This window comes from Mytilus edulis, chromosome 4 (assembly GCF_963676685.1).
Source record: "Mytilus edulis chromosome 4, xbMytEdul2.2, whole genome shotgun sequence".
NCBI lineage: Eukaryota > Metazoa > Mollusca > Bivalvia > Mytilida > Mytilidae > Mytilus > Mytilus edulis.
This window is the reverse complement of record NC_092347.1, coordinates 81409645-81435139: the sequence shown is the minus strand read 5'-3', so window position 1 is coordinate 81435139 and position 25495 is coordinate 81409645. Positions and strand designations below refer to the sequence as shown.

The window sequence follows — 25495 nt, the reverse complement described above, 5'->3', positions numbered from 1 at the left end:
AAGAAAAATGGTACCACACCTTATTTTCAAAAATTCTGGGCCCCAGTAGGTTACATTTTTACTGATTAGTCACCATTACTTTTGATTCAAATCATATAAAATAAAAAATAAAACTTACAGTTCATAAAGTGCAGATTTTGACATAGATAATAGTTATCAAAAGTACCAGGATTATAATTGTATACGCCGACGCGCGTTTCGTCTACATAAGACTCATCAGTGACGCTCAGATCAAAATAGTTAAAAAGCCAAACAAATACAAAGTTGAAGAGCATTGAGGACCCAAAATTCCAAAAAGTTGTGCCAAATACGGCTAAGGTAATCTACTCCTGGGGTAAGAAAATCCTTAGTTTTTCGAATAATTCAAAGTTTTGTAAACAGAAAATTTATAAAAATGACCATATAATTGATATTCATGTCAACACCGAAGTGTTGACTACTGGGCTGGTGATACCCTCGGGGACGAAACGTCCACCAGCAGTGGCATCGACCCAGTGGTGTAAATAGTTATCAAAAGTACCAGGATTATAATTGTTTACAATTTTATTATTATTGTTAGATAACATTTTTCTTTGCAATACACAATAAAATTGAGAATGGAAATGGGGAATGTGTCAAAGAGACAACAACCCGACCAAATAAAAAAACAACAGCAGAGGGTCACCAACAGGTCTTCAATGTAGCGAGAAATTCCAGCACCCGGAGGCGTCCTTCAGCTGGCCCCTAAACAAATATATACTAGTCCAGTGATAATGAACGTCATACTAATTTCCAAATTGTACACAAGAAACTAAAATTAAAATAATACAAGACTAACAAAGGCCAGAGGCTCCTGACTTGGGACAGGCGCAAAAATGCGGCGGGGTTAAACATGTTTATGAGATCTCAACCCTCCCCTATACCTCTAACTAATGTAGAAAAGTAAACGCATAACAATACGCACATTAAAATTCAGTTCAAGAGAAGTCCGAGTCTGATGTCAGAAGATGTAACCAAAGAAAATAAACAAAATGACAATAATACATAAATAACAACAGACTACTAGCAGTTAACTGACATGCCAGCTCCAGACTTCAATTAGACTGACTGAAAGATTATGATTTCATCATATGAACATCAGGCACAATCCTTCCCGTTAGGGGTTTAGTATCATACCATCATAACATATATGAGAAGAACATAACCCGTGTCATGCCAACAACTGTTTTTAGAATAAATGTGTTTAGTTCCGATGCAAAGACCTTATCAGTGACTCAATATTAACGAGTTGATATATGTTATGTTAATGCAAGTGCAAGAGTGTGTGTATGTGTGTGTGATTGTTTCTTTTCCACTATTTATTATAATGTTGATACAATGTATTTAAATAATATATAGTCACAGTAGAAGAAAAAAAAATGGATTCAATTTTTTGTTGTGTATATATATATCAAACCCCTTAACACCATAGTCAGGTGGTGATGTAAAGGGATTGAGAAAGCCAAAAAAAAATTTACCAGAAGGTGCAATTTTCCTTGACTTGACATGATCTTTATTTTTTGTGATGCTTTATACTACTGTTGATACATTTATTCTCATGAGTCCCAATTATCATGAATTGAGGAAAATTTGTATTTTCCGGGATATTGATTTCCTGGTTTTACCAAAGTCTTCATACAAGCCGGTAGAAAATTTAAATTTAAATTCTATTTTCGTATATCAATGAGGTTCATGAAAATTGGTACCTCACACATAATAATGAATCCATTGTATCATTAGTATGATAAAAGAAGGTTGTACAATCTATAAATAAAATGTTACTGTTATACATTCACAGAACTTAATGGAAAACATAACTAATGGGATATGAGTATAAAATGTAGGTCATTGTGACCATAAAGTTGTTCCAAGTCAACAAATAACCCCACAAATTCAAAAATTCAAGTACATACTAAATTATGTTTTGCTAATTATACTTATGAACTGCATGATATTTGATATTTTTTTACTTTTCAAAAATTTGTAAAATTTAGAAAAAGTATATTTTATTGTATGGCCAGATTCTTCCAAAAGCATTCCCTTAGATTATATATAAAAATGTTTATGATAGATGACCCTAACTTAACAACCTAATCACTTTAATAATAATAAAAGTATATAGCGAATTGGTGGATAATCATAGTTTGACCATATTTATACAAAATGATACAGTAATATTTGTAGAGAATTATTCCAAGTCACTAGGTAGCTTCATTTCCTTTAGTATAGTTGAATTATTCAGAAACACTTTATAATTTCAAAATATCCATCATTTTTACAAAAACCAAATGTTTTAAATTACAACTATTTAAGGCTTTTATCTAATTTAAATGCGATTCCACTGGATTTAAAGTTTTCTGTGAGTTGTTTGTCTTTCAGTAGCCCTGGTCGATGGTATGTCTGACTACCAATAACTAAACATCTGTCACTGATTCTATCACATAATCTCATCCAGTGTTCTTCTTCCTGCAGAAAAAGATGCAAGAACATAAATATTTTATAATTGTGACTAATTTCTCTAATATGAATGAATAAAATATCATAATATTATTTAACAAAAAATAATTGTTCTCTAAAAAGCAGGATCAAATCAAATAAATCTAATTGATAATAAAATTTGTTGATACTTCAGTACACTTTAGAGTTTAATAAACTCTGTACATCTCCTACACAAGCTTCCATGACAATTACTTAGTGTAGTTTAATAAATTGATATTTAAAGAAAGGAAATGTGTAATGTGCAGTTAAGGTTGCAAAGTTTGCCATTTTAGAAGCTTTGTAGAAGACCTTCAAGTCATCATTTAAATTTCAAACCATTTTTCAATACTTTGTAAAGAAATTCATTGAAATAACCAAAAATATTTTTTTGTATTTTATTGTTATTCTCAAATCAAGTTTGACAAAACCTTATACATCTTAGGTGAAATGGAGCCCCAAAAAATTTGCATACCGTAACCTTATTTCTGAAAAATTTACATAAAATTATTATAAATTGTATTGTTTTGTACCTGTTTCCTCATTGGATCAATGATAGCTATAATAGAAGGATATCTGGTTAACAAGTCACTCCAGAACTCCACCAGATCATCAGCAACCTTTGCAATTCCAACCATCACCTCATATTTTCCTTTTTCCTAAATAAAGAAAAGGGATTATTTTAAACAACATAAAGTACTTCATAAGAATACTTGATTCGTTCTAAGAAATTCAGCATAAATGCAAGGCAAACAAAGTCTTTGATTTATAGATCAAGGCACATATCTAGGCATTCAGGTATTAATAATGTAGAAAACAATACCATTTAGCTAGTATATGAATCTTCAATTTATGTAAAACATGGCATTATACTTGAAATATACAATTATCTCCCTTATTTAATTGGTCACTGATGCAGCAGCTATCCCTATTTAAGGAGATGCACAAATGTGTAAATAATGTAACAGCAGTCATAGTAGATTCATATGTATTTTCAGATTGCAGCAATCAGAAGATGTCAGCCAACAATATTTCTATGGCACATAAAACCTCTTCCCCCCCCCCCCCCCCCCCCAAAGTGATAGTCACATTTCCCCTGTATTTAAGTTTTAAGAGAAGGTCTAAACTCAATGAAACATATATCATACAATAAGAATTAGCTCACACAGTGGTTCTCTGGCCATATTAGCTAATACGTAACACATTAAATATTAACATATTTCAACATGAGGTCACAGCAATCAAAAGCCAAACATTTCTGGCTAATATACAAATATACACACGTGTATATATTAACACTTCAAACAATTTAATGAATTAAAACCATAAATATTGTTTAAATCTGCAGTAACAATTTCTTTAATAAACATCTATTCATTCTAGCAGCATCATCTTTCATTCAAATTGTTACAGCAAGCCAATTTTCTATATTCTTTTTTATCAATCCTTTTGATTTAATCATTTAAACTCACAGAATTTAAAAGACAAACTTTGACTGTTTTAAAACCTTTTGCCAAAAGCTCAAGTGACCTGTGCATTTGACAAAAAAAACCCAGAAATAAACAAATGAAAGTTGTGTTTGCATTGTTAAAACAAAACGTCCAGACTATCTAGCCTGTAAAATAATACAGGTATGTCATACCACAGTGTCTTGTGAAGGTGGGAACTAAATGAAATGTTACCAATATAATAATATAACACTTCAAAAAAAATCTATAAAATTGTACATCAACATATGATAGAAAGTAAAATGGTTCAAATAGAGAATACAACATAATGTGTGGTTCTGAGCCTGCAAACGAATAATAAAGTTAATTCCTAAATCCTAATCAACCCACTGTACCAATCTACAAAATCTACAAAGATTAAAGTGTTAAATTCAGGAACTACACCCATTGTTGATTTTTATGCCCCATTTATAGGCATTATGTTTTCTGGTCTATGCGTCCGTTCGTCCCGCTTCAGGTTAAAGTTTTTGGTCAAGGTAGTTTTTGATGAAGATGAAGTCCCGCAATAAACTTGAAACTTAGTTCACATGTTTCCTATGATATGATCTTTCTAATTTTAATGCCAAATTAGAGATTTTACCCCATTTTCACGGTCCACTGAACATAGAAAATGATTCATATGGGGCATATGTGGACACATTCTAGTTTAAAACTGTTTTTTCTTTGTGATTATTTACTTAGATTTTATAAATACATCCATTAACAGTGTTGCATGCATGTTTTTACTCAGAAAAACAAAACATGTAAAAACCATAAAACTTCAAATAAATACAGCAAATATGCAATTATTTGTTCAAAATTGAGAATGGAAACAGGGAATGTGTCAAAAAGAAAACAACCCAACCAAAAAGTAAAAAAAACCAGCTCAGCTGGCCCAATACAAAAAATTTGTAGTACACTAGTTTAGCGAAATGAACACTTAACTCCAAAACATTCAAATGAACCAAAATTTATAAATTATACAAGACTAACAAGAGGCTTGCAGGCTCCTGACTTGGGACATTTGCGAAAAAAGATTACATTTAAATGTCAAAATCACAAGTTAAAAGAGAAACCTTCAAATTATCTTTTCTATTTATCAACCAAAAATAAAACTCCAATGGAAATTTCTTTACAACTGGTTAAGATAAAGTTGCATTCTTTTCATTCTTTTTTCATTTCAGTTATGTTTGTTGTATATTTTTTTTTGGTGGGTAGCCAGGAGGGGATTTGTTTTTTAAGATTTTTAAGAGGGAAGAAAACCAGTTAAAGTACAATGGTTTTTGAATGGCTAAATTGAAAATATATTGCATGCATATCATGTGAGAACATGCTAATGTTGTAATATATTTGCTATGTAATAATACAATCCAGATAAATATTTAATGACGTCATAAAACGCTATTACTTTTCATTCAGCAGACGCTTTGAAAAATGATTTTCTAATATTAAAAAATGATTTTCTAATATTAAAAAATGATTTTCTAATATTAAAAAATGATTTTCTAATATTAAAAAATGATTTTCTAATATTAAATAATGATTTTCTAATATTAAAAAATGATTTTCTAATATTAGGAAATGATTTTCTAATATTAAAAAAACATTTTCTAATATTAAAAAGTATCTTATTTTTTAATATTAGAAAATGATTTTTTTAATATTAGAAAATGATTTTTTAATATTAGAAAATGATTTTTTAATATTAGAAAATGATTTCTTAATATTAGAAAATGATTTCTTAATATTAGAAAATGATTTCTTAATATTAGAAAATGATTTTTTAATATTAAAAAATAGCTCTTTTTGTCCACTTTGGCTTGCCATACAGATGTTCGCAGCTAGCTGCAAACCTCCTGCAAACATTGCAGCTTTTTGCTGCAAGCTTGCAGAAACAAATATGTTTGCAGTATTAAAGATTGCAGGAAAAACTAGAATATAAGGGATGTTCGCAGCTAGATTGCAGGAATCTTTGACAGTTTTATATGTTTGCAAGAGCATTGCAAGAAACTACATAAAACGACTGCATGAGGATGCCTATTGGTAACTTCCTGGAAGATAAAGATTTGAAATTTGAAAATGTTGGTGATGTTTGTGTCATGATCTATATTACTGTTCAGGGGGGCAGGGGTTTTTAGGGAGGCATTATAATTTGGCAATTAACACATAAGTTTTTAGAGACATTATTTGTAAGTACATATTCATCGTACAATGTTTATTTAACTTATGAAATTCATTCCTTCCACATATATCTGCATGAGGTTTAAAATACATTTTCAAATATGTAACCATGCAATATACAGTACTCCCTCATATGCTTAGAGATTATAACTTACAAAATATATATGTAAGTCTAGTTGAATTTTGTGACAATTTTAGTTTAACTATGATAGCTGTATATAATCATATTCATGCGCAAAGAAATTTTCGAATAAATCTTTAGATTCATGCATGTAATTCATTTGAGAACGTACTTAAATTTAACTTATTAAACATGTTAAAGGGTATAAACTTGTGCTATGACAATTTTTCAAATGATAAAGTAGTTGAATTATTTTATGAATCGATCATGTTTATTTTTGTTTTTAACTGAGTTTTCGATCTTAAAGTTCGTATGTATAGTATAGATGAATGGAAATAATAGTCTTTCAGTATGGTAAATATGACACTTTTTACAGTTTAATTTGAATGTATCCGAAACCTAATTACGTGAACATTATTCTTTATGATGAGAGACTGCCCTGCTGATGACATTTCCTATTTAGTATTATCTGTTTCTGTAATATACTCAACAGAAAGAGTAGTTCAAATAACTCGTCAACGATTCTACAAATGAGTGCCTGAATTAGGGCGGGAGGGAAGGGGGTATAATTGCATCCATTTTTCCTATTCTTTGCACATTTTGTCAATTACTCCCTCCATAATATAAATTTACTATTTTAGCACCTCATTTTTTGGCCCATTTTTCTATTCTTTATACTTTTGCCATTATTCTCTTGTTCTGTAAACCTCCATTCACACCCTGCTGAAGTTGGACTATTGGGGTGTCGGACCGTCAATGGGGTATCGGACTAATGGATGCCGAAATATCGGGGCGACCCCTTTCTGTTAAGCAATTGGATAAAAAGTTGCTCTCTGCTCTCTCAAAGCCCTGTCATTTAAGGTCATCTTCCGTAACGGTAAACTGAATCTGCCTACAAAACTAGTTGGGATCAGATTCCTACCAGTGTAACTGAATAATTTTCCACTAAAATGAATTTGTTGTTTCCTTTCCTTTCAGCCAATAGTTCGAAGACTTTAATACATCCATTACATACAATTTTTTAGGTTTGAAATGTCCTTCAAAAATGGAGCCTGATTATTTGGCCCTACCCCCCCCCCCCCCCCAAGTCATGTCCAATGAATTTGAAACTTTTGCTTATTTTACATGTATTAGCTTGTAAGATCTTGTAATTAGTTCAGTTTAGGGGGAACTATTCGGCGGAGGACATTTTAGCGGGGAAAAAATGGACATTTAAGCGCCAAAGTAAAACCCATTTTAGGGCCAGATTTTAAACCAATTCAAGCGATCGAAAATTAAAATTGTCAATGCCCATTTTAGAGAAACATTTTTAACCCATTCTAACAAAATATATAAATCCGAATGTGTCCCCAGTACACGGATGCCCCAATCCGCACTATCATTTTCTATGTTAAGTGGACCGTGAAAATTGGATAAAATCTAAATTTGGCATTAAAATTAGAAAGATCATATCACAGGGAACATGTTTACTAAGTTTCAAGTCGATTGGACTTCCACTTCATCAAAAACTACCTCGACCAAAAACTTAGAGAACGTACGTTTAATGGGCTCTGGGTATACCCCCTGTTCAATACTGTACATATAATTGCATTAGGAACGGTTCTTTCTCTTTATCTTGTCTAGATTGTGGTGCAAATTCGTCTATTATACTTCATATCTTATATATGTTGTTGTTTGCAATTTGATAATTATCAAGAAAACGCGAATAGCTGGGTGACAACTATAAAATTAAAATTGCTTATTATAATGGACATGGAACGTTTCTGTCCCTTAATTGTTTGCTAAAAATTACACGGAATTTCTGCCCAAAGCTTAAGTGGGAACATAGAATCTTCAGTTACATAGTATTCGGTCAGATAATCGGCGAATTCGACACATCTCTTATTGTGTTTCCATGATGAACATAAAAACAGCTTAAACATTAAACCAGTAAAAATTACTGTTCATGGTGATAGTGAGGCGAGTATTATTCAACCAGGTAAGTTTTGGCTAAAATGGGCTAATAAAACAGATGAAGAAATTAATCCTGCGCTAAAATGGGTTTTAATGTCGGCACTGAAATGTCCCCTAGTAGTTCACTAGATCGGCTTAAGATGAACAGCTAATGTTAGGTCAATGATATTTGGCATTTAAATTTATTGTCATTTGTATCATTTAGCAAAATCTATTTCAGTTCATATGGACATTATTGTCTTAATTCCGTTTGTAAACAGTGAGGGGTTATTGAATATAAAACAAACCAGTCAAAACTTTTGATGATGAAGATTTTAATTTTTAATATTAAAAAATGATTTTCTAATATAAGAAAATGATTTCTTAATATTAAAAAATGATTTTCTAATATTAAAAAAATATTTTCTAATATTAAAAAATCATTTCTTAATATTAAAAAATCATTTCTTAATATTAAAAAATCATTTCTTAATATTAAAAAATCATTTATTAATATTAGAAAATGAATTTCTAATATAAGAAATTACTTTCGATTTTCTAATATTAAAAAAGGAATTTCTAATATTAAAAAAGGAATTTCTAATATTAAAAAAGGAATTTCTAATATTAAAAAAGGAATTTCTAATATTAATAAATGATTTTTTAATATTAGAAATTCATTTTTTAATATTAAGAAATCATTTTTTAATATTAATAAATAGTGTTTTTCTTTTTTAATATTAGAAAATGATTTTTTAATATTAGAAAATGATTTTTTTATATTAGAAAATGATTTTTTGATATTAGAAAATGATTTTTTGATATTAGAAAATGATTTTTTAATATTAGAAATTGATTTTTTAATATTAAAAAATGATTTTCTAATATTGAAAAATGATTTTCTAATATTAGAAAATAGCTCTTTTTGTCCACTTTGGCTTGCCATACATCTGCAAACATTATTCACAGTGTTCCTGCAAGCATTTTGTTTGTAGCAGACCTGCAGCAAGTTTGCAGCAGATCTGCTGCAAACATTTCAGTTCTGTAAGGGTAGTCACATTATAGGGGGGGCTAGGGGGGTCCCAATAACAGCAAAACAGCAAATTGATTTGGCTCATAACAGATAACAAGAAATTAAAATGGACAAAAACAGATAACAGTAAATGAAATATTAAAATAATTCGGTCTTTGACAAATCAGTATTTCTTATTACGGATATAATCCTTTGTAATGTATTCCATTTTTTATGACTATGTTTTTAATATTAATTTATGTATCTAGAATGTGTTTAAATTACTACTCAATATATTATAATATTTTTTATACGCTCGTTTACGGAACATATTATGGTATACTGTTGTCCGTCTGTTGTCAACATGTCGGACATTAACTCAAAATCCCTTTAACCATTTGCATTAAACTTTGGGAAATTGTTTATATCTATTGACGTGAGCTCCCTTTTTTTTTTTTTTATATATAAATTTTAGATTTTAAGTTTCTGGGTAATGGGTTTTTATTCAATAAAATTGGTGTTTTTTTCAGTTTTCTGCCGATAATATCTCAAAAATGCTTTCACAAAGCAAGGAATTTTGGTGAATTGTTTATATCTATTAACATGAGGTAACTTTCAATTTTTATAAATTTTAGATTTTACGTTTCCGAGTTAACGGGTTTTATTAATTAAAAAGGGGTGATTTTCCAGTTTTCAGACATTAACACAAAAATGTTTTCAGCAGTTCTCATGAAACGTTGGTGTATTGTTTATATATATTGACTGAAGCTCGATCACTTTGTTGCTAATAAAAAAAGTGACCTAAAAGAGTTTGAATATTCTGACTTTTTCTAAATGACCATTTAATGAGGTGTGTGATTTTTTCTTAATAAAACTATGAGGCAAAGTGTAATATAGGGTAGAAAAATCAAAAACCCCAATTATAAGCATGCAATTTATCAAGTACTTCGAACGAATTTTGACACTCTAAAAGCAATTTATTCCACTATTTTCAAAGGCCTTATTTGAACAATTTTTTTATCAGCTGAGGTTTTTGATTGTACCAAGTGTACTAGTAAGTAGAATACATACCGGTAGTTTAGTAGGGAAACAATGGCTTGAAACGAAATAAATTTGTTTGTAATGAGTTATTTGCAGCTTCGGACCCAAGTACATGGTTGGAACTTTCATTGTACAATGCATTTGGTTCTGCTTTGAAAAGAATTACAGAGCTGAGTCTATGTACCATATTATATAAAAGGTTAAGTGGTTGTTAGGACCTAGTCCTTAATTGAGATCCTTGTCAGATATTCCTGGCCATATGTTTTCCTCTTGTCATATTAAGAATTGTTTTAATTTTATATGTTCGTACGGAAAACAAGGAACATTATTCTCATACAAAAAATTAAGATAATTCTAAATACACATTCATAAAAAAAAAGGAATTTATTACAAAGGATAATCATAAGATATACTTGAATTGTCCTGGACCTCACTTCTGTGATGGGTATATGTTAATGGAATCCTTCTCTGAATACGGGACAAACATATTAGTAGTGGTAGACCCCAATGGCCAAAGTTCTTCAATTTATACCGAATATTGACTGTCAAAAAAAATGCTAACATTCCAATTTTCAATAACAGTTAACAGCAAATACATTATCACAATAACAGATTTATAACAAAAAAACTAAAAGCCCAATAACAGCTAACAAAGAATAAGACAATAACAGCTAACAGCAAATATATTTTCAAAATAACAGATAACAAAGAATTAAATTGCCCCATAACAGCATAACAGTTAAACCCCTTGTCCCCCCTCCCCTCATTAAAGTAAACAATCCAAAAAAAGCATTTGTTTTTTTAAATTCCGTATTTTTCACTAATTTAAGATTAAAAAATAAATCAGTTTTAATTATAAATCAAAATTGATTTAAATCAAACATTTGATAGTATTTCTTATCTGAAAATACAGAAGGATAAATATATATTCAAAATGAAATCTTTCTTTTATTCCCTTTACCAATTGATAACAGGTGCAGGTGCTCTCCAGCTACTGTGCATACATATCTCTATATTTCTTTGTTATAACGGGTATGTCAGGTATGATGAAAAATAAAAACTGGAATGTGTACTAGACAAAAACAATTGATAAGAAACCAAACTCTTTCTGAATGACATTGTGTATTATAAACCTTGTCACCTCTTGGCCTTGCAATAACTTTTTTTTTTGCTTTAGGGAGCTACCATTTGATTTTTAGGGGGGGGGCTAGGATGAAATTTGAAAAAAATAGGCAGGACAGGAGTTTTGAGTAAAAAAAAAAGGCAGGATGAGACACTTTGCAAAAAAAAAAAAAGCAGGATGACAATCTCTGTCCTGCCTTTTTATTTTTCACTCTATTCGGTCTAGTCCAAATAATTATGACGTCTGGCAAGGCTATTTTTAATTTTTTTCTGGGACGCCTTCGTAGGCGTCCCAGAAAAAAATTAAAATAGCCTTGCCAGACGTTATAATTATTTGGACTATATTCGGTCCTGCTTTTTATTTTTTAGTTTATCCTGACTTTTTTTACATAAATTGTCATCCTGACTTTTTTTTTTGCAAGTGTCTCATCCTGCCTTTTTTTTTACTCAAAACTCCTGTCCTGCCTATTTTTTTCAAATTTCATCCTAGCCCCCCCCATAAAAATCAAATGGTAGCTCCCTTAGGTAAAAAAAAGTCAGGATAAACTAATAAAAAAAAAGGCAGGACCGAATAGAGTGAAAAATAAAAAGGCAGGACAGAGATTACAACTAAAAAAAAATCCAGGACAAAATTTTTCATCCTAGCCCCCCCCCCCCCCCCCCCCCCATAAAAATCAAATGGTAGCTCCCTTACAAAACTCTAAAAGAGTGATTCAATTCTATCGATAAGTGTCATGCCAAAAAATGACTTACATGTCCCCGTCTTTCCACCAACAATACGGTAAGGTCCACGTTTAATGGTCGCACATTTTCTTTAAATTTTGAAACTGATATAACTTGAAAAACAAACAGTATTATTTATTTACTCACATGAAACAAACCGGGGTGTGGTATTCAGTACGTAGGAGAAACTGGACGATATTTATCTAAACGCACTCAAAAACATCTGTATCGTTTTAAAAGACCCAATAAATTCAAAAGTATCATTTACCAACACCTTAAGAAGCACAACCATCCCTTTAAATATTTAGCAGTTCAACCTTTAGAAGTAGTAAATAAGCAGCCTGGTGAATCGCATTCAAAGTTTGTACGATCACGGAAAATAATTGAATTAAATTGGATTAAAAAATTACAGACAGTTTACCCTCTCGGTCTAAATGATAATATCATGGGAATTGGTAATATATGTAGAACCAATTCCGTTAACATTTTGGATATAGTTTCTAAAACTGTTCGTAAAAAACGTTCTCACGGTCGTAGAACAAATCGCATTCAAAGAAAATTTCGGGTCAATCATACCAATATTTCGGATCTAATTTCTATTTCAAAAAACAACGGCAGACATCATCTGTTAACAAAACTCTGTTCGTTACCGGTTAATAAGTTAAATAAAATTTTGGAGGATTGCAACACAATTTCATATAGCAGTATGAAATTGTTCAAATTATTATGGCATATTGTTATTCTAAATTATTTCCCAAAATTGATCGCCCTGAAGATCATAAAAAACATTTTATTAAAATTAAGTATGTCAATAAAGGGTTTGATTTTGTAAATATTGCCGGTATATTTAACGACCATTCTGTTAAAGAACAAATTCCTGGATATTTTGACAATACTGAGCTACCTCTTATTTGTTATATTTACAAGAAATCTACCCGGAAATTTGTGTTTAATTATAGTCAATTGTGTAAAGATGTTAATATCAGTGAAAATACACCTACTTCATGTAATTGCAGTAATTCCGAATATATTTATGGACCCATTTCCCATGTTATAACAGGAGATCTTAACATCGTTAAAGACCGAGAGTTAAAATCATTCCTCAGTAAAGGACCTAAATATCGTCCCCCGTCTATTATTAATTGGAATGAGTGTCGTAATATCATCCACGACTCACTCCATACTTACTGTATGAAATGGATAAAACGGGAAAAAGCTGACAAAAAATCTTTGGACTCTTTTTTTAATTCAGTAATGAAGATAGCTGATATACGTATTCAACATTTTAAAGAACATTTTACTATTAACAATAACCACAATAAACCCATTTCTCGTATCAAACATAAACTAAAAGAACTAGCCAAGGAATTTGTTTTTGTTCCGGCCGATAAAGCTGCTAATAATATTATTATTGTTTGACGTAAATTTTACATTGAGGTTCTGAAAAAGGAAATCACCAATTCACCAACATTCCAACTGACTCCATTTTCAGAAAACGAAATCTGTAACAAACATAAACTTTTAGCCACCGCTTTACAAGCAGAGCCAAATACAATGAAAGTCCCAACTATGTATTGGCTTCCCAAGCTACACAAAACCCCTTACAAATATAGATTTATTTCGTCTTCAAGCCATTGTTCAACTACTGAATTGTCTATTCTTCTTACCAGCACACTTGGTACAATTAAAAACCTGATAATAAATTGTTCAAATAAGGCCTTCGAAAATAGTGGAATAAATTACTTTTGGAGTGTGATGAACTCGTTGGAAGTACTTGATAAATTGCATGCTTATATTGGTGATTTTGAATCTGTTCAAAGTTTTGATTTTTCTACCCTGTATACCACATTGCCTCACATTCTCATTAAGAAAAAATTCACACACCTAATTAAATGGGCATTCAAAAAATCAGAATGTGAATATATATGTTCAAACTCTTTTAGGTCATTTTTTAGTAGCAATAAACAAAAAAACTATGTTAATTGGACATGCTTTGATACTATATATGCCCTTGAATTTTTACTAGATAACATTTTTGTTCGCTTTGGGGATTCCGTATATCGTCAGATTATCGGAATTCCAATGGGGACTAACTGTGCACCACTTATTGCGGACCTGTTTTTGTATTGTTATGAGTTACAATTTATGACAAAAATAAGCAAAGACCCATCGAAACAACATCTGATAAACAAATTTAATAATACTTTTAGATATTTGGATGATATTTTGGCTCTCAATAATGACGACTTCAGTATGTATATTAATGAAATTTATCCTGTTGAACTTACTTTAAATAAAGCTAATACTAACAATGACCACTGCCCTTTTCTCGATCTTGATATCTATATCACTAATGGAAAGCTGAATACTAAAATTTATGATAAAAGGGATGATTTTTCATTTCCTATCGTTAATTATCCGTTTTTAGATGGTGACGTTCACTTGTCACCATCTTACGGTGTTTATATATCTCAACTTGTACGATTCGCTCGTGTATGTTACAATGTTTTAGATTTTAACGAGAGAAATTTATGTATTACTGAAAAATTATTACACCAGGGTTTTCGATATCACAAACTAGTCAAAACATTTACTAAATTTTATCATCGGTATAAAGACATCATTCGTAAATATAGCTCAACATGCAGACTTCTAATACGTTCAGGTATTTCACATCCAATTTTTTATGGAAATATTCTTTATAAAGCACAAAGGTGTCAGTATTCACCTCAGAAACTTACAAAACCTTTGAATAGACTTATTAAGAAGGGATATAATTACGATACTGTTGTCAAGTCATTAAAGATTGCATATTTTGGCGTTAATATTGAGTCACTGATAAGGTCTTTGCATCGGAACTAAACACATTTATTCTAAAAACAGTTGTTGGCATGACACGGGTTATGTTCTTCTCATATATGTTATGATGGTATGATACTAAACCCCTAACGGGAAGGATTGTGCCTGATGTTCATATGATGAAATCATAATCTTTCAGTCAGTTTAATTGAAGTCTGGAGCTGGCATGTCAGTTAACTGCTAGTAGTCTGTTGTTATTCATGTATTATTGTCATTTTGTTTATTTTCTTTGGTTACACCTTCTGACATCAGACTCGGACTTCTCTTGAACTGAATTTTAATGTGCGTATTGTTATGCGTTTACTTTTCTACATTGGTTAGAGGTATAGGGGGAGGGTTGAGATCTCACAAACATGTTTAACTCCGCCGCATTTTTGCGCCTGTCCCAAGTCAGGAGCCTCTGGCCTTTGTTAGTCTTGTATTATTTTAATTTTAGTTTCTTGTGTACAATTTGGAAATTAGTATGGCGTTCATTATCACCGGACTAGTATATATTTGTTTAGGGGCCAGCTGAGGGACGCCTCCGGGTGCGGGAATTTCTCGCTACATTGAAGACCTGTTGGTGACCCTCTGCTGTTGTTTTTTATTTGGTCGGGTTGTTGTCTCTTTGACACATTCCCCATTTCCATTCTCAATTTTATTCAATTATGCACACAGGCAACATAATTATTTAGTATATATAATCTTCAATCAAAAAAGCTTATTTAATTAACTACACTTATAACAAAATATATATTTACTGGATCATGGCGGGCGGAAGTGTATTATTTGAAAACTTTTAAACCAGCTGGACATTTATCATTTCTTTTCATTTGGATATTTTGCATCAAAGAAAAGGTAAGCACAAGGATTTGGTAAGCATAAGTATCAATTTCTAGCCGTCAGTGAAATTTGTTCTTACTATAGTAGAGGGGTGTATAAGCTAAACTTAGGGAACAGTCATTGTTCATCAGCTGAGGGGTATGTTCAAATTTATTGACCCCCCCCCCCCCCCCAAAAAAAAAAACCAAAAAAAAACACTTTATGAACCACATAATGACCCCACTCCCCTGACCACACAGCTTCAAAACTTTGACCCCCAAATAAAAATCCCTATCGATTGTAAGAAGAAATTCTCACTATAGTAGGACATTTCCCAGATCCCAGATAAGGGGTCTGTAGAAGCTAAACTTAATATAGTTATGTTCTGGAGAGCAACAAAAACAGGGTGCAAGAGGATTAGATCTGAAGACAAAGGTACAGAGGTAGTACATATAGGTATAAAGTTGAAAGGAAAGGGGATTATTCTTTGACTTTTTGGGGAGGATGATTTTGAAAATGAATAATCATATCCACATGTATGTCTACTGAATAAAATAAGCATAACAGATGAAAATGAATATTCAATTTGGAAAAATTACTTCTGGCCCCCCAAATTATCAAATGGTCATCTAAGCCAAATAATTATGACGTCTTGACCATGTTGAAAGGATATTTTATTTTTTTCCTGCGACACATTCCTTTGGACTAACGGTTATCTAATTATTTGTCAATTTGTTAGCTATTTAATTTTTTTTCAGTGACACCTTGCTTTGGACTACATGGAATAATGGTCATCTATTTATTTGTCAATTTGTTATACCTTGCATAAATGGGGAGACCTGTAATTACTTCGCAATTAAAAGGCTGTTTTGAAACATTTCACAGTACTTGCATTTGTTGAATCAGATGAATTACTATGCATAGTTTTAGTTGTACATGAGTACTGTCACGAGACTTTGACTCCATAATGGATGACTGGGAGAGTTAAATAGATTAGCTTCTCCATCTGACATGTCTTATACATCCATTTCATTGGAATGTCTTTTTTTCGAAAGTAAACTACTTAAAAGTCTGTATAAAATCATCAATACCTCTCTCTCTCTATCTTCATGTACATTGTATCTAGATTTTTTGTATATGTTTACATATATTATTGATTAGTGGTGATGGTTAATAGACACTCACAAGTCTAAGATACAATTTAATAGTTCTGAATGTTTCTTCATCATGTTCATCAGTTAACTGAAATTAAGTGGAGATATGTTCTTATTTCCAACAGAGGGGCATGCAATCAACCTATATCAATTTGTGCATGAAGCGATTGATAGTTGGTAGATACTGAAAGTTTTAACCTGTGTATATATACTTAAAATACAATAATAAAATTCATGTCTTCCAGGACTTCTGATCCAACCATGTAGTATGGCATGTTATTAAGATATGGTTTTGGTCGATTAATGTTCATGAAGGTTAGATTTAAATCAAACATTTTTTGTCCATTAGCCAAATAATCCAAATTTTAAAAAAAACACAAATTTACCAAACAACGCTACTCTTGCTACTAGCAAATGAGCAATATGATGCAAGATTGTTATGTTACACTTTATTTTTGTACATCTATACTGCCAACATGACGCCTTAGTCCTGAGTGTAAATGGTCATTCAGTATGTTAAAAAAAAACAACCAAAATTTATAAGGCCTATTTGGCCTAATTGAATTCAAAAACTATATTTCATTGTTCATGTTCAACATTTATCATTCATTTGTTTATTTCTTAATTTGTGTGAATTAACAGCAATTATTAATTACTGCAATATACTTTCATACCACAAAAAAACTGCCTTACTGTATTGGTATTACTTATTGTTGTATCCATATAACAAAATAAATTGAAAAGAGAATATTTTTGCAAAACCTTTTTCCTATTGAATACTACAACTTTCTAGATCTTTAGACATATTAAGTAGATGTTCATATCCACTTGAAATTTTATCAGGTGACTTCTGTAGCAGTTATGAGTCTTTGAAGCATGCTCACAAAGGTTCTTGCTTTAACCTGCTTTGTAGGAAATATTTTCAAATAATTAATATAAAATAACACAGAAGTTTACTCTCTAGCTCATCTAGCCCCAAGCATCATGTCAGGCATTGTCATTACTATTGTCTTCTAATCTGAGTAAATTAATTACTAAAAACAATTAAATGTCTTCTAATCTGAGAAACAATTTCGACATTTAAACGAAATCTTTTACTAATGATAATGATGATCCTCCACAAATTAATATAACAAGAACCATACAAATAGTAAGCAAATACATGTTCTCAGATATCATCTCCCATATAAAAAAATCACATCATAAAATAATGAACCTGTTATGTGTTCCTCTCCTAGCTTCAAAATGTATCCAAAATCAAAGATGTGGAACATATTCTATCATAATCATTTGGTAATTAATGCAATAAGTGTCTCTTCGATGCCCGTCTTGAACATAGAAAACTAAATATTTAATAAACAACTCTCCTAATGCTCAGGTTGGTTGTCAAATTGTGCAAGACAGTTAATAATATAGAACCCTTTGGGAAAAACATGGAACTTCTTTTGTCATACAAAACAGTGTCAAACATCCAAACATACTATCCACACTGATCTGTGTCCACACTTGTATCATAGTAAAAAATAAATGATGATACTTTAATAAATAAATATGCTTTTAAAAAAGAATGTCTTTATAAAACATGATTGCAATTTATTAACTGAAAATATGTTAAACTTTTTTCCTTTCAAACTTCAAGTTAACAGTACTTACATAGTCAAACATTTCTGGTCCAGCACAATTTAATCCAATAAAGAAGTCTTCTCCTGCTGTAAGTCCACAGTTAGTGATAGCCTCTTGAAGTAAGTCCAGTCCTTGTTCTGCTTTGTCAAATGTTGGACACATGGCACCGATGTCATTTACTAACTTTGTAGCTGTCTAATAATAACAATAATATTATTCAGTAAATAACATAAAATGTGCTATCCACAATTTAGTCCAAACAATTGAATACAGTAATACACAAAGTACTTTTCTAGGTTAATCAGCTTGAAATGACAAATACCATTCATCTTCTAAAATACTTCACATAACTTCTTTTTTTTTATTCAATTTTGCTGTATAGTATTTAATTTTTAATCAGAAAAAAAGGAATATACAGAATACCAGACCTGCTGCAAACATCTTTATGCAAATTAATATTTCTCCTGCCTGTTTGCTGCAGACCTGCTGCAAACATTTTTATTAAAATCAATCTGTTATACAATTAACCAATGTCATGTGTACACATCATTTATCTATATTACACAGCAAATTCTTAAAAAATTATGTTGCATCCATGCATCGATTCATAAAATAATTCAGCTACTTTGTCATTTGAAAAATTGTCATAGCATACGTTTATACCCTTTAACATGTTAATAAGTTAAATTTAAGTACGTTCTCAAATGAATTACATGCATGAATCTAAAGATTTATTCGAAAATTTCTTTGCGCATGAATATGATTATATACAGCTATCATAGTTAAACTAAAATTGTCACAAAATTCAACTAGACTTACATATATATTTTGTAAGTTATAATCTCTAAGCATATGAGGGAGTACTGTATATTGCATGGTTACATATTTGAAAATGTATTTTAAACCTCATGCAGATATATGTGGAAGGAATGAATTTCATAAGTTAAATAAACATTGTACGATGAATATGTACTTACAAATAATGTCTCTAAAAACTTATGTGTTAATTGCCAAATTATAATGCCTCCCTAAAAACCCCTGCCCCCCTGAACAGTAATATAGATCATGACACAAACATCACCAACATTTTCAAATTTCAAATCTTTATCTTCCAGGAAGTTACCAATAGGCATCCTCGGTCGTTTTATGTAGTTTCTTGCAATGCTCTTGCAAACATATAAAACTGTCAAAGATTCCTGCAATCTAGCTGCGAACATCTGTATGGCAAGCCAAAGTGGACAAAAAGAGCTATTTTTTAATATTAAAAAATCATTTTCTAATATTAAGAAATCATTTTCTAATATTAAGAAATCATTTTCTAATATTAAGAAATCATTTTCTAATATTAAAAAATCATTTTCTAATATTAAAAAATAAGATACTTTTTAATATTAGAAAATGTTTTTTTAATATTAGAAAATCATTTCCTAATATTAGAAAATCATTTTTTAATATTAGAAAATCATTTTTTAATATTAGAAAATCATTTTTTAATATTAGAAAATCATTTTTAATATTAGAAAATCATTTTTTAATATTAGAAAATCATTTTTTAATATTAGAAAATCATTTTTTAATATTAGAAAATCATTTTTTAATATTAGAAAATCATTTTTCAAAGCGTCTGAATGAAAAGTAATAGCGTTTTATGACGTCATTAAATATTTATCTTTCATGGAATTTAGTACGCATTTCCAAAGTGTATTTCTTTGGTGTTGTCTCCATGGGCATTGAAACAATATAGATGATACTGGTGGATATTTCATTATTTGAACAACATGATACAACCGTGTGTTCATTTTTATTGGAATGCGAAACATTAGACAGAATGAAACTAGAATCTAGAGTATCCAAGGAGGATCAGTCCTAGGACCCCAGTTTCTTTGTTTTTACATATACAACCTACGCTGAAGGTCCACAATAAACAGCGAGACTGTTTGCGGATGATGCTGTTGTTTACTTAACCACTTCCTCAGACGACCTCGGACAACGACTGCCACGAACTACAAGAAGTCCTAGACAAACTGCCGAAATGGAAAAATGTTTGGAAAATGGAGTTCCACCCTGAAAAATGCAGCGTCCTCACAATAACAAAAACAAATCCAATCAAGCGGTACTACAAACTCACGGACATACTATGGGACATGAAACATCTACAAAATACCTATAGGCTGCACCATTGCAAATTATCTAGAGCATATTAATACATGTAACAACATCACAGGAAAAGCCAGCCGATACCTCGGCTCTTTCCATCGAAACCTCCACATTAGTTAAAGCATGTAAAGAGCATGCCTAAAAAAATATTCGTAAGACCGCAAATGGAATACGTCACGACATGGAACCCGTACTAGCATAACCACATTGATAAAATGGAAAAAAAAGTACAAAGACGTGCTACACGATTTGTAACCAGCAGACATAGAAACAGATCAAGTGACAGCAATATGATTACGAAATTAGGATGGAAAAGTCTGTCAACAAGAAAAAAAGAAGCTAGACTCATCATGTTTTACAAAATAACAAACGACCTTGTAGCACATGCACTTGTCTCAGAAACGTTTTCCTATATACCTTGATATAACACTGTGTTATATCAAGGTACATAGGGGAGGGGGTGGAATCTGAGACAAGTGCATGTGCGGGCTCTAATGTGACCTTGTAGACATAGACAAGAGTAAACACCCACAAAAACCAACAACAAGCTCTAGCGGGACAGGACATCAAGATGAAATTTGTAAAAAAAAAAATAGACAGGACGGGGGTTAAAGTTAAAAACAAAAAAAGGAGGAAGGATGACAATTTGTGTAAAAAAAAGTCAGGATAAACTAAATAACAAAAGGCAGGACCGAATAGAAGGAAAAATAAAAGACAGGACACAGATAACAAATAGAAAGAAAAAGGGCAAACATTTGCAACCAGGTTAGTTCCCCCTCCATCCCCATCAAAATCAAACAATAGCTCCTTTATTGACACAATAAATAAAATAAAGAATACGAAGGAAATGATTATCAGATGCGTGGTTTTTCTTTTAGGATCGTTTTGTTTATGTAAACAAGATGGATAAATTGCCGAAAAGTGCTTTTTACTTTTTCGTAAAAGTTTACGTCGTAGCGCGCAGTCGGCTGCGGCAAGCGCAGATGGTGATGATGCACAGACCTGCAGAATTGTTTGGTCTAAAATTGAGCCAAGCAAAGCGATGACATAGCAAGATTACTAGTAAACAACTAAACAATCATATCCCGATATCGTTTCCTGTGACATGAAAGACGACGATATAAAACTCTACTAGTATTTACTGTAATGGAGTGTGATAAATACCCATTTCTATCAATGTTCAAATATTTAATTTTCTTTTCAATAAAATAACAGAGTTTCAATGTCCCCGCATTGCACATATTTTATATATCCAAGATACAAGGGCAATAACTAAAAAAGCACTTTTTTCTTTACCTTTATTTTAATATCTCAACATGCCCAAGAGAAATAAAAGCTTCATCTAGCAAGTGGAATAGGATTTCCATTATCATTTTATGTTTCATGCACGGGGCATAATTTGTTAAAAATATTTAATCAAGACTTGTTTCAGTTAGTGTCAAAGACATTTCTGATATAAGTTTCACACAAATCTTGCAAGAATTGTACACACATTACAGCGTTAACAAGACAGGACGGACGCCCGATATTTGCATGACCCCTGTATAACGCGTTAAGACAAGTAATCAAACAACCCATGGGTTGGATCAAATTCCGCTTCCTATATTTCGAAGTTCCATAAATAAATAAGTGCCGCTGTAATGGGTCCGTTTTTGAGATGTCAAATATAAGATTCGGTGTGAATAAGTGCCGCTGTAATGGGTCTGTTTTTGAGATGTCAAATATAAGATTCGGTGTGAAACTCTTTCATCAAATATTTCTGAATTAAATGAAGGTAATTTCGAGAAAACAATAAAATCTTTTTCGAAATATATATATTGGTGGGTATTTTGAAATTAAACAAACATTTAGCCAGTGTCTGATTCTAGGTGAGTACACATGCATACAGGAAAAAATCATCCGAAAAATATAATTTTCTGCATAAAATGGGCCTTGAATTTTTTTCGCCTCGCTCCGCTCGGCGACAGTTTCGCATTTACATCTATTTAACCCTGGCTATTTTTATTTTAGAGATATTATTGAGTTTTTTGTTAAAAAGATGTGTTTTCACATGTCATGCTGTATCTCAGAAACTATTTATGATTATTGCACACAAGACGACGGGCGTATCATGTGCTCATGGCGCAGCTGTTTATTATTTTTCATATCTCCGATATTTGTATGTGACTGAGCAGTTTTATCACTTTATTTCTGTTGGGGCAGCCCCATTATTCCGACACCCTACTAGTCTGACATCCCATTTGTCCGACATATCATTGGTCCGACACCCCATTAGTCCGACACACCAATAGTCCGACACGGAATAATTGAGCAATATTTTAAATAAATAATATTATTTCAATAGGTTAATCCAATTACTTAAAGTTGATCTTCCTGAGAGTCCTTAAAATAATAATAACATACATGAATTCATAAAGTACTTACAATATTGTAATTGTACTCAATTGCCGGGGGCAAATATTACATGCATATTCAGGACGAGAAAAATTTAACAATAAATACACTAGGTAGGTTCTGTAACAGTTGCCATCCGGGATGAAAAAGGTCAACAAAACTTGGACTGCCACTAGACAATGAAAGTTATTATATTGAATACAGACAATATTTTGCCTTTCAATAAGCTCAGACAAGAGGCCACAGAAGGCGCCTCAAAGAGTAGGAGCCATGTTCTTAACCTGCAGAGACGTTGGATACAACGTCACATCTCTGATATTTGTTGAAAATTATACATCCCGCACAACCAAACGGACGTCCAACTTTGGCAAGGGTTTACTGCCAGTCAGAAGAAGACCAAAATGACCAAATGTCTCTTCCCACTTGAATTGTATATACATGTATTTAAAAATCAAAAACTCACTGGACCTTCAATCGAATGACTAAGAACAGATTGATTTTGCAGTTTATCAAGTTGGTTGGTGGATATGTACAATAGTAAAAATAGTTGGATTTATTATAACTCAGTTATCATTTCTATATAAAATAAGTACACATTATTTTGACTATTTTTCAAATTCCAAGCGTTGAACTATTTAACCTATTGGACCATTGTAAGACTATTTGTCCGCACGTGACATTACATTTCGCAGAATTTCAAATACAGCTATGGGATTGGATGATTTTGAAAATACCTTGGGAGTTGCAACGTGCCATTTTACCTTTTGTATCTAGGGTTGCGGTCAATGCAAAACATAGCCTTTTCATTTAAGAATTGAATGCTCTTTTTTGTAAATTTATTGCGGTGTAAAAGCGTTGACCGAAGCTTCATACTAAAAATGTGCGCACGGTCAACGCTTTTACAACCCTATAAAGTTACAAAAAAAAAAACATTCAATACTTATAATTACATTTTTACCTATAGGATCATGAAAACACGCCTTTTATCAAGTTTTTATCTCATTTACCTGTGCACTTTATTGTGGGACCTCGTGTCATCATGAATGAAAAGTTTTATTGTGTGATACAACTGCTTAAGGAATAACACGTGATGTACAGTTAGCCAATCAGAATAACGTTTTATAGTGAAACATACATTTAATGTAATTATTTCAGAATATTAGTAAACGTGTAACAGCTGTATGGTTATGTTTCCTCTTTGTTTTTTTACAATAGTGTATTTATCTCCGGCATTTATTGTCTGTTGTCGTTATAACATAGATGAACTGAAATTAAAAAAAAAAAAACACGCATGTTTACTTAATATACACGTTTAACTTCACCGCATTTATGGCCTACCCCAAGTCGGGAGCCTCTGGCCTTTAATAGTTTCATATATATATACTCGTCTAAACATCAACCCAACATTCTAATGCAACAACGTTTGTAACGTTCATTTTGATTGGATAACGTCACTTTCTTACATGGCATCAATTGACAATTGATGCTATGGGACGTACGCGCAAGCGCAGACGGCATATGACAGATTTTAAATACATGTTTTAACGTTGTTTTTTGTCAGTTTCATTAGAATGGAGATAACAATATTGTATTTTAAGCTCCGACGGCATCAATTTGGGATTTGATGGTCGCAAATACCCGTTTACTGTCTCCGCTAACGCGTCGCCAGTAAACTTAATTTGCGACCATCAAATCCCCAATTGATGCCGTCGGAGCTTAAAATACAATACAGTTATCTCCTAAATGTTAGATCTGTAAATTTGCGAAAAAAAATTTGTTCTTCCCTCGCCGGGATTCGAACCCATGCTACTGAGATATCGTATATATATATATATGATTGTTAATTTTAGTCCAATTATAAAAATGTTTTGAAGTTAAACATGACGTCCATTTTCACTGAACTAGTACACATTTACGTTTAGGGGCAAACTAAAGACCTCCTCCGGGTGCAGTTTTTTTTAAGATGACCCATTGTGGGTCTTTGGATGTTTTCAGCATTTTGTTGGGTTGTTGTCTCTTTGACACATTCCCCATTTCCATTCTCAATTACATTTGTGAAGTTTTGTCAAATGACTAAAATGATGATACGCAGCTTAATTTGTATCTCACCCAAAGTAGAGAATTAAGAAAGTTCAGGTTTCAATTATGCTTTTAACTCGATTTGTATGCTTGGTTCAGTATACAGAATTATTGTGAGAAGAACATAAGTTTGGTTTGACTTTAAGCAACTGTGTTTGTACTTAATTCAATAGTGAATTATTTAAAGTTAACACATTCAACTCTTAAGATATATATAGTGGGAAAACTGGTAAACCAAATAGAACTTTGTAAAGTTTGGCGCGTTCTCCGTAAGGAATCTGTTTGAGTGTACGAGTTTACGACAACAGCAAATGTG

General features: G+C 31.6%; 3 protein-coding genes across 3 annotated transcripts in view; 1 reads left to right on the top strand and 2 right to left on the bottom strand.

Annotated features, from left to right (window-relative positions):
- Positions 1-25495, bottom strand: part of LOC139520699 (enolase 4-like) — a 70702-nt gene that overhangs the window by 4741 nt on the left and 40466 nt on the right. The gene's annotated exons all lie outside the window — the stretch shown is intronic.
- LOC139520703 (enolase 4-like) lies at positions 1514-18902 on the bottom strand (the record flags this gene model as incomplete). Its single annotated transcript, XM_071313582.1, is given in 3 exon segments — positions 1514-2484; positions 3027-3152; positions 18580-18902. Coding segments are annotated over 3 exon segments (420 nt in total). The 3' UTR covers positions 1514-2322.
- The window catches only part of LOC139518614 (trans-1,2-dihydrobenzene-1,2-diol dehydrogenase-like), an 18604-nt gene continuing 13402 nt past the window's right edge, over positions 20294-25495 (top strand). The window contains exon 1 of the mRNA XM_071310088.1: positions 20294-20395. Coding sequence (XP_071166189.1) covers positions 20294-20395 — 102 coding nt within the window. The remainder of the gene's footprint in view (positions 20396-25495) is intronic.